Source organism: Apodemus sylvaticus, chromosome 17 (assembly GCF_947179515.1).
Source record: "Apodemus sylvaticus chromosome 17, mApoSyl1.1, whole genome shotgun sequence".
Taxonomy (NCBI): Eukaryota; Metazoa; Chordata; class Mammalia; order Rodentia; family Muridae; genus Apodemus; species Apodemus sylvaticus.
Window position 1 is genome coordinate 47596255 of NC_067488.1, and position 10812 is coordinate 47607066.

At 53.1% G+C, this 10812-nt stretch overlaps 1 protein-coding gene across 4 annotated transcripts in view; it reads right to left on the reverse strand.

Annotated features, from left to right (window-relative positions):
* The window catches only part of Card10 (caspase recruitment domain family member 10), a 29615-nt gene extending 22731 nt beyond the window's left edge, over positions 1-6884 (reverse strand). For 2 of the 4 annotated variants that reach the window (XM_052161134.1, XM_052161133.1), the window contains exons 1-4: positions 5624-5793; positions 5149-5400; positions 4446-4583; positions 1729-2054 (exon numbers count right to left, since the gene is read on the reverse strand). In XM_052161134.1, the coding sequence (XP_052017094.1) occupies positions 1729-2054; positions 4446-4583; positions 5149-5400; positions 5624-5753 (846 nt within the window). In that variant the 5' untranslated portion in view covers positions 5754-5793. Of the gene's footprint in view, positions 1-1728; positions 2055-4445; positions 4584-5148; positions 5401-5623; positions 5794-5980; positions 6036-6155; positions 6273-6551; positions 6687-6796 lie in introns of those variants that run through there. The other 2 variants (XM_052161135.1, XM_052161136.1) reach the window with 2 other exon arrangements.
* Positions 6885-10812: the final 3928 nt, after the last annotated feature.

Below are 10812 nucleotides of genomic sequence, written 5' to 3' on the forward strand. Positions count from 1 at the left end.
TCCATGCCAAGTTTCCGGAAAAGTGGATTAGCTGAAGAAAGAAGGAGGATCCCACCGTCCCTCAGCAAGGCAGGTAGCAAAGCCCCTTCAACTTCGGGATGCTAGGAAAGAGCTCTAGACAACCATACAGTGCCTCAGTTTCCCCCTCCAACAATGAGAACCACAACCTCACCCAACCCCAGTGGGGATGGAAAAGGTGTATACAGAGCAAGCACCTAGTGCTGGGGGGGGGGGTGTACTTCAAAATGTTATACCATCCTCAGAGTGACCTGTTACTTTAAAGATAAGGAAACTGAGGCACAGAGAGTGAAGCCTGGCCCTATGTGACACTGCTCACCAGCAACTAAGAACAATCGGAGTCCCCATGTAGCACCAAATACGAAGCAGATGTTCAGACGACGGCTGTCCAATCAGCTTCCAACTGCAAACATATCAGCTACACCTCAAGCAGGGACAGCAACCTCAGCGATCTGGGCTCCCCTCCCCCCAGACACTGAGCCGGCCAGCGTGTATAAACCCAGCCGACGATAGTACCCCAGAGTCCCCAGAGCTGTTCACGATCCCCAGTGCCTACGCCATTACCACCAACACCGAAGCCAGGCTTGTCAGGGAGGGGCTTCCAAATACCAATGTCAGACGCCACTGTGAACCCACTGGCACAGGAAAGCTCTGAGCTAGACAGCTTCTCAGAGCTTGGGACAATGCACAGAGGTCATCAGACATGGCAGGAACTCCAAGGAGAATGGGGGAGGATGAGGGAAAGACTCTATTCCCTCAGCCTTTGAGGGGCTCTCAGTCCTTGAAAGGCAACGTGGGGATCCTCTGGAGAGGAACCAGCAGAAGTTCGCTGGCCAGAGACAGGCAACATGGCATCCCTTAGGAGGCCTGCTTGGGTACCAGGCAGGGGCCGACCATCCCTAGGCTCTGAGACCTTGAACAAACCAGCGTGAGCCCCTGCATCTGTACTGGGGAACCGAACCAGCGTGCGCTGGTGAGGACGAGATGAGGCCACCTGTGGAATCTGCGCTGGAGAACTGCAATGGCTGACAGAATGCAGGGGAGGAGCACGGACTCTGCCAAGCGCTCTGCCTCTTGACATTCCCAGCCTGGACCTCACTGACTCCTTAGAGCCCTAAGCTTCATCCTCTTGGCAAAACTGACATTCGGCACTTCATAAATCTGTTGTACGGGTTCTCCTAGGCACGGGAGGACACGTGGCAGCATCCTTGGCCTCTGCTTACTAAATGCTAATGTCATCATCCTAGTTGTCACAACCAAAACTGTTCCCGGAGCTGAGGGATACGCCTCAGTCAGTTACGGTGCTTGCCTAGTAGGCACAAAGCCCCGGGGTCCCTAGCAGTACGAGACACCACCTATAAGCCCAGCATTTGGGAGGTGGAGGCAGGAGGATCAGAAGTTCAGGGCTATCCTTAGCTACATATTAAGCTTATGGTCAACTTGGGATACCTCAGACCCTGTCTCAAAAAAAAAAAAAAGTAATAAAGTAAAATTCTTCCCAGAATGGCCATGTGCTTTGTGGGGGTGTCTCTCTGAGTAGAGAACCAGTCATAACGCAATGAAACCTAAACACAGGGCACGCAGGGACTGATTATCAGTCACAATCAGGTGGATGGTGACTCTGAAGTATGTATTGATGACCATGTTACCGTCTTTTTATGTTCCCCCACAAATGCATCCCTTCTCCACCCCACCATCTCTCTTGCCTACCGCAAGCTGCAGGTCCCGGCTGCGCAGCACAGCCGAGTTCTTCTCCTCGCTGAGCTGAGCCAGGCGCATGGCGATCATGTAGTTCTCATCCTTGAGCCGCAGCAGCTCCAGGCTGCCGGCCTCCCAGTCCTCCCGCAGTCGCTGGCAGCGTTCCTGGGCCTGCTGCTGCTCCCGCAGCCGCTGCTCTAGGCCTGCCCGCTCCTCCTCCAGCGCCCGGCCCCGAGCCTGCAGTTGCTGTTCCCGATGCAGCTGGCTCTTTCGAGCTTCCCTAAGCCTCCGGACCTCGGTCATCAAGAACTGAGTCAGGCCCTCGGGCCCCTCCTCATCTGCCAGGCCAGGGGGAAACAAAAGAGAATATTCAGAAGAACTCAAAACCATAATAGCACTGGAGGAAAATTCCGGAAGATATTTTTGCTATTGTTGGACAGAGAAAGTCTTCTCAAACAAGACATAAAATCCAGGAGTTATGAGAGAAGAAAGTGGATGAGTCTGTATTAAAATCATTTTAAAAAGTAAAAAAAAAAAAAGGGGGGGGGGGGACGCTGTGGAGGTGAGTCAGCTGTTAAGAGTACTGACTGTTCTTCCTGTGGTCCTGAGTTCAATTCCCAGTAACCACATGGTGGCTCACAATCATCTGTAATGGGATCTGATGCACTCTTCTGGTGTGTCTGAAGACAGCTACAGTGTACTTACATATACATAAATAAATTAAATCTTTTTTAAAAAAGTAAAAAAAAAAAGGAGGAGGAGGAGGAGGAGGAGGAGGAGGAGGAGGAGGAGGAGGAGGAGGAGAAGGAGAAGAAGAAGAAGAAGAAGAAGAAGAAGAAGAAGAAGAAGAAGAAGAAGAAGAAGAAGAAGAAGAAGAAGAAGAAGAAAGAAAGAAAGAAAGAAAGAAAGAAAGAAAGAAAGAAAGAAAGAAAGAAAGAAATTGGTCAGGCAGCAGTGGCACACACCTTCAAACCCAGCACTCCTGAGGCAGAGGCAGATGGATCTTTAAATTTGAAACCAACCTGCTCTACAGAGCAAGTTCCTGGATAGCCAGGGCTACACAGAGAAACCCTGTCTCAAAATCTGAAACCAAACCAAAACTCTGAAAAGTTTCATAGTAAAAGAGGTAACAAAATTAAGAGACAGGGCAAAAAAAAAAAATAGGAAAAAACTATAATGTGACTCAAAGCCATAATAAATAAAGAGTTCCTGCAAAACAATATGAAAAGCAAACTAAGTAAAAAACATGAGACAAAGCCAGGCAGTGGTGGTGCACGCCTTTAATCCCAGCACTTGGGAGGCAGAGGCAGGTGGATTTCTGAGTTTGAGGCCAGCCTGGTCTACAGAGTGAGTTCCAGGACAGCCAGGGCTACACAGAGAAACCCTTTCTGAAAAAAAACAAAACAAGAAAAAAAGAAAAGAAAGAAACTAAACACATGTTTCACCCACCAGCAATAATTGTAATATCAGTAACTAATGTTTAGTTTCATTCATTATACTAAACACGGTATCAACTTATTTAAACTTCTTGAAAGTAAATACTGGGCTCTCCCCATCTTGTTACCTACTATTCACTAAGTAGTAAACTATGAACTACATCACTTAGGAAGGTAAGAGCTGGCCAGGCAGTGGTGACACACATTTTAACCCCATCACTTGGGGGGCAGGGCAGGTAGATCCCTGAGTTTGAGGCAAGCCTGGTCTATGAAAGGGGAGGGGGTTCTAGGATGGGCAGGACTACACGGAGAAACCTTGTCTCTAAAAAACAAACCCAAAAACCCCCAGAAGATGCAAACCTGAAACATGATTTTTACAGAACTATCTAGCAAAAATGTTTCAAGATCATGCTTGGAATTCATAAAAAATTTACAAAGCAAAGGGGACCCCACACTCTGCTGGGGGCAGCTAGGGTCATAAGACACTTCAAATGTATACACTCCCTGAGAGACTCCACTTCAGAAACTCCCCAGCTCAGAGCAGAACCGATCAGAGCTGCCCCGGGGGAGGAGAGAATGTCACAAAACCTGAAAGGACCTGGTTGTCCACCCTGGAGGGACTCCACCGATGAGTTATGTGACAGGTTCACTAAGACACATTGAGTATGCTGTCTCTTCAAGCAAGTGGATTCAGACCCTGAGTAACTGCTCCGACAGGGAGCCTTGTCACCTGTCCCAAAAAACAAAACACACCAAGCTCTAGGTGTGTGGCAAAGCTGGCTTGCTTGTCACTCACTATGTAGCCTAGGCTGGCCCTAAACTTGGTCTAGCCTCTGCCTCCTGAATGGTATTACAGACGAACACCACCACCACCCTGGACTTAAATTTCCTATTACATTTTTATTTATTGTTTATTTATTTATTTGGGGGAAGGAAGCATCTCAGTGTAGCACAGAGGACAACTCTCGGGAATCTGTTTTCTCCTACTGTGTGGGTCTCAGGGCATGAACTCAGGAGGCCAGGCTTGCTTTATCCATTGAGCCACCTCACTCACTCTTGACCGTTTACAGGAAAAACTAGCCATCCCATTCGTAAAGATGCTTCGAGAGAGAAAGTTGGGCTAAGCACATGACCTCTGAACTCTGGACTCAGCCTACCCTCCACCTATGGTGGGGCCCTGGGTAAACTTCCGCAGTCTGTGCCTCGGTTTATCTGTCCAATGGGTATAGTGCCGTTAGGGTCAGAACCTTGTGCTCTGGCGGCGAGGCTGGGGCACCCACTGAGATCGCTCACCAAGGATCATGGAGCAGCGTTGGGCAGGTTCTTGGCCAGTGAGCAGCGTGAAATGTTCTGGGTAGTAGAATTCCAGGGCTTCCAGGAAGGCCTCGAAGCCCCTCTTGCCCCGGCAACGTAAAATGTCTATGAGGCGCCCTGAGGGTAAAGGTTGTGACAAGGGTCAGGATAAGGGCTTCCCCCAGTGCCCCTGTTCTCCACCCCCACAATGCTCCAGGGCCTACGTTCCCTAGATTTTTGGGCTGTGACACACACAGGGGCCTGTCCCAACACATCAGGGAGCAAAGCTCAGTCCGCCGTGGCTAGGAACACCAGACCCTCCCCACAGCACCTGCACTGAAGCAGGTTTCCAGAAACCTCTACACACTGGACCTTACCCACGCCCTGGGGCGTCCGATGCCTGCAAAATGTTCTCACTGACTTAAGTTCCCTGAGACTCCTAGGCCCCTTGGCCAGTCCTGGCACAAAGACCCCAGCGGGAGAGGAACCTCGGGGAATGGAGCCCTGACTTAAGCTCTTGAGAAAAACTGATTCTTTAAGAGTATGTTCCCAAACAAATGGGACAGAGAGAACCGGAGAGGTCAAAGAGCACTGTAAAGATCCCACAGGGGTCGCCATCGGCACCGGCAACCACATCCAGCTGTCTGCTCTGGAGTGGGCCTAGGAAGTGAGAGGAAACCCCTGGCGGCGGCGGCGGGCTCACCCGTACGGTTAGCGCGGCACGGGAAACGGTAGGTGCTGAGCACCTCCTCCTCGTCCTGCTCGTCCAGGACGCGGCACTGGCGCAGATACGGCGTGAGCTTGGCCGGGTTCAGGGCGCGCGTCAGCCGGTGCCGGACGCCCTCGATCCTCTCCCACAGCGCGTCCTCTTCGGCCTCCGACCCCGAGCCCGCCCCAGCCTCCTCGTCGGCCTCGCCTGCGTCCGCCCGGCCCTGCATGGCCGCGTCCTCCGAGCCTGCGAGCGATAGGCACGGTGGGCACGGAGCCGCGGCCACCGCACCTGGGCGTCGCCCGCGGGTCCCCGCACTGTCGTGCTCCGTCTTCCCGGGACCCCCACGCTGCTCTGCCTGCACCCTCCCGGGTCCCTACGCGGTCACGCCCGCGTCCTCCCGGGCGTCCCGTCAGCGTCCTTTCAGGTCCCCATGCTGCTGTCCCGCCGGTGGCCTCCCCGCACTCACCACGGACGCTGCAGCTGCCCTGGACTCCCGGCTCCGTGCTCGGCCGACGGCTCCGGCGGCAGGACGGGGCGGTGCCCTCGGGTTCATTGGCTCCGCCCCCAGCCCCGCGGCCGCCCGGGCCACCCAACATCGCCCGCGCCCCGCCGCGCTCCGGTCGTCCTCCCGGCCGCTCTGCGGGCCAGCCGCGCCTCCCCACACCCCCACCCCCGCTTCCTGTTTCCCGCCGGCTCTCCGGGCCAGTCCTGGCGGGGTCCGCACGGCCCTCCCACACCTGCCCGGCCCCCGACGGGGCGGGGCCGCCACGCGCGCGCTCACACCCCGCGCGCCGCCGCCACCGCCACCGCCGCCGCTGCTCACCTTGCCTCCAGAGCCCTGAACGCGACAAGTGTCCGCTCCACTAGCCACACACGCCCTGCAGTCAACAGGTCACATCAACTTAGCGGGCTCTGGGCTCGGATCTCATACACAGACCCTCATCATACCCACTTCAACCTGCATGGTAGGAATATCTACTCTGCTAGAAGCCACATACCCAGGCATAACCCATGTCCATCTTTCAGGAAATATCTGTAAAATGTGGGACAGGGCCTCAGAAGCCGGCAGAACTTCCACACATGTCCGCCTTCTGGGATAATGGCCTTACAAGTGTTGGGCAGAACTTCGACGGGAGACAGACTACTCACATGCCTCTCCCTCCCACAAACACCCTGTGCCCAAGCACTTGAAAGACCCGGGTCAGCTCTGAGCCTCGGTGGCTCGGCTTTGGAATCATTGCATCCTGTTCCCAGCTAGGCCTCTTATCTGCCAGTGACCTGGACAAGTGCCCCTCCACAGTCTCAGTGTTCCCGAACACACTGCCAAGAGCTTGCATCTTCCTCCAAGCCCCGGACAGCCTGTGTGGGCAGCAGAGGGGAGGGGTCATGGGCACCTTTCCAAAGAAGGGAGTCAGTCCCTGCAGGCATCCAGACTGCACCACTCTTCCTGGGTAAAGTGGATGACACACGAGGACCGGGGTCCTTGCATTTCTGAATAGCTGTTCCTCCAGACTGTAGCCCAAGAGATACTTGAGGAGGGTTTTGTGGTTAAAGTCAATTATGTTTGAAAAAGCAGCATCAAAACTCCCCTCTGCCTTGGAGACTAAAGCTCACTCCCACAATAAGGCCCTGTACTCACATGATAGCAGCTCTCTGGGCACTGGAAAGTGTCCTCAGGGTGAAGAGACGAGGGTTAAGAGGACACCGAGGATCTGGAAAGATATATATATGTGTCCCCAAACCCACCTGTACTTTCCGAATTAGATGCATCATTCACCCAAGGAAACAAGGTTGACCACAACCCCTGAACAGCCCCTGCAATCAAGAAACTAGGTTTACTTAAGTAACCTAGTTCCTTTCCCAGCCTTAAGGAACCACAGACTGTTGGTGACTTGGTTTTGTTTGGAGTTGCACCAGTTCACCTGCAAAAGAAACCCTGTGGAAAGGACTGAATTCTAGTGCAAGCCTAACTGTTTAGAAAGGAGGAAGCAGGGGCCCAGAGAGCAAGAACTTACCATACACTGGATCTACCCGGGCCCCTCTCCCCTCCCTGGCCCAGTGTCCTGGCTCTCACTGGGCTCCCTCCCAAGGCAGCCTCTCCCCTGCTGGCCATGACACCCTGACTCTGGCTCTCACAGGGAGTGGCTCCACCCCACAGCAACCCTGTGAATATTTTCACTGGGCCGGGATAATGGGAAGGAAACGCTGGAAAATGAGCCTTTAGTTAATTATTCTCTCATCAGAGGCAAAAACAGGGCCAGGGACCTGGCACTGAAACTAGGAATTAGCTTGTAAACTGGCTGGCTGTGGAGGGACAGTGTCACAGAGTCACAGCAGGTCCCAGAGCCTGCTCCTGAAGAAGCTATAGAGATCCTGAAACACCTCACATGTGCACACAGGGTCACACACAGACTCACAGGCACACACTTGGTTTCACAGACATACTCACATGAACACCCCAACATGCATACATCCACAGGGCTACAAACACATCATACATGCTTACACACGTACACAGCTACAGACACACACATGTGCACACACATTTATATGAACACACTCATGTGGATACACGTGGTTACCCAAACACACTCAAAGGCACAAGCATAATCTTACACACATGCACAGACACCTAACAGGCACTCATATATACACACAGTTATACAGATACACACAAACACATAGACATAATCACATCACTCATATATACACACAGTTATACAGATAAACACAAACATAGACATAATCACATACACACAATTAGATACCACAGTTACATGAACATACATGATTACAACATATGCACACACGCACACACATACACACACACACACACACACACACACACACACACACACACTTGCCTGTGTGGGTACGGACCCTGGCAGCAGGCAGTAGTTAGCACTATACCCTCATCTTCATTGTCAACACAAATGCCTCTGCTGCTCCTTGGTCTGCTGTCCTCGGGTGTTCCCAGCATAAAGGGTAGATGGATAGCATTAAGCATTCTTTCCAATACTTTCTTCTTGTGACTTTTGCTCCATTATTCTCCCTGTCTGCAAGAAAGCAAGAAAGAAACAGACGGAGGTCTGAGTCCCTGTGCCGGCACCTCTGGGTCCCCAAGTACCTGGCCAGGAGTGCTAGACCTCCCAGAGGCTCCATTTCCCTGTCTGCAGGTGAGCAGTGCCAGACACACCTAGGGAAGACAGTCGGAGAGCAGACCTGGTATCCCAGGGAATGATATTGGGCCTTAGCCATGTCTTCTTGGAGGAATTACCTTGGAGGAATGGCCGAGTGTTAGTAATGACACAAGTCCTCCCTGTGCAGGAATGTGCTGTCCATGTGAACTGATGAACCTCCATCTCCAAAGTCATTTCTCTTCCCAGCTCATCAAGAAGCCATCCCTAGGTTTAAACCCTCTGAGTCCCATCACCTCTGTCTCCTCCACACCCCCAACTCTGAGGGAGTGTCTTTATCACTGAGCAGCCAGGGGACTGTCTTGTTTTGTTTTGTTTTTGTCGTTGTTGCTGCTGCTGCTGCTGCTGAGACAAGATCTCTCTAGATTGCACACACTAACCTCAAATTCCCTGGCTCAAATAATCATCCTGCCTCAGCATCCCAAGTAGCTGGGACCACAAACTCATAGCATCCTTGAGAGATCATTGCAAACCAGACTTCACTCAGGTGTAAACCGTCCCGGGTTTCCACTAAAATGAAAGATGCGAATGGTGACACCTGCCTGACAGCTGTGGTGCTTCCCCCCCCCCCCCACACACACACACACTGCCTCTGCTCACCCACTGGCCCTGGTCTGCTCCTGTCAGCCTCTTTCACCTCAAGGCCACCTCAGGCTTCTCCCTCCCCTAGAGCATGTGTGCCTCTGTTGAGAGCCTTTGCCTTCCTTCTGGCTACACCGAGCGAGTGGAGATCAAACATCACTTCCTCGCAGGCAGACTTTGATCCACCTCTCTGTGGCCGCTATTGCCTCCTCTGCGCCCCATCTCTCCAGAACAACCCTGGTCACCTCCTAGTAGGCGTGGGCTAGAATGTTCCAGATTCAAGGATGAGGAATGGGACAGAAGGGAGAGGAATTTAGATGGGAGAAGAGTTGGGGACAGAGCACGGGCACCAGCAAGATGTCATCCTTCACTATTGTCAGGAGTGAAGCTACGTTCAGGATCTTCCCAGGCCAGCCACAGAGTGTGCAGACCCTGGAACCTCGTTTTCTCCCCACCTCTCAGGGCTGCCTGGGTCCCAGTGCCTTCTCCTTCCTCTAGGAAGACCTCTGATGGCATCCCAGGAATTTGAATCTCCTAGAGAGCTGAGAAAGAGATAGACAGACAGGTGGGAGGAGGAGTGTGTGTGTGTGTGTGTGTGTGTGTGTGTGTGTGTGTGTGGTGGCCCGGGTCCAACCACCACCACCACTCCCCCTCCCCCATCCCCAGAAGCTTGGCAACAGGGAACAGAAATAGTGACTCATTCTAGTTTCAGCCAATGAGAGAGATCTGTGCCCACCTGGCCTTGGGTGGGGCATGAGACCAGAGGTAAGGCTGAGCTGGGAAGGACAAATAAGGGAATGGATTGAGACCAGAGAAAAGCACTAGACAGTTTTTAGGAGACAAGATACTGAGACTGGGCTGGCCATCCTTTCCTAGGCAGGACCACCCAGCTTCCTCCAGGGTCCTGCGTGTGCCTCCTCTTCTCCCAGGGTGGTTGGATGAGATGCTAAATGATGCTCAGTCCAGCAAACCTGCAACAGAGAGGAGCTTGAAGACAGAGGGCAGCTAGCGTAGAATCTCTATGGACGTTGTGCCTTGCCTACAAGAGAAGGTGGCCAAGAGCACTGCCTGGGGGCTAGAATTCCAGAGAAAGGCCCTGGATAGTCCGGCTGAGTCAGCTGGAAAGGGAGGGGTGGAAGAAGAGATGTGGGGACCTGCCTGTGAGTCACTGCCTCCAGGGGCTGGCAGGGTTCCTGGGGCTGCCTGCCCTACCTGGTATCACGAAGGTCTGGATTGAAATCCCAGCCTCCATCCCACCTCTTTTGTGACGTGGGCTAAACAGTAGACGTATCTGGTGGATACGTATCTGGTGACTCTGAGGTAGTGCTTAGCACAAAGACCCAGATCATTTATATACCAACACATTATGCATGTGCACCATGTAAGATTAGTTAGCTCAGGGCCTCAGGCCAGCTACACAAACCACTGACCCAGGGGACTCCTGTCTCTGGCTGAGAACTCACAGGCTTCCTGAGGTTGCATGCACAGGTGTTTGAGCTCAAGTGCATGTGTGTAGGTGAGTGGCTGTGACCTCCCGCCCTGTCTCATGTGCCTGTACCCTGCCCCATTGGATACCCTGAAGACCTTGAGAGAAAAGCCCTCCTCCGCACCCACTGCTGAAGGAACCCGCACCTCTGCCCAGGGGCATCAGAAAGCCCATCTGAGGAGCAGAGGTGAGAAGGAAGGGTGGGGTGGGCAGAAGGATCAGCCAGTGCAGAAGCCTGAGGCCTCACCTAGTGCTTCCAAAAGGGCCAGACTTCCTGCCTGCTTTAGCTTGCACTGTCAGAAGCCATGGGTTCTCCTGGCCTCCATCCCGCCATGACTCACTGCATCCCCCCACCCCTGCCCTGGAGGAGATGACCAGCTGAGAGCCACC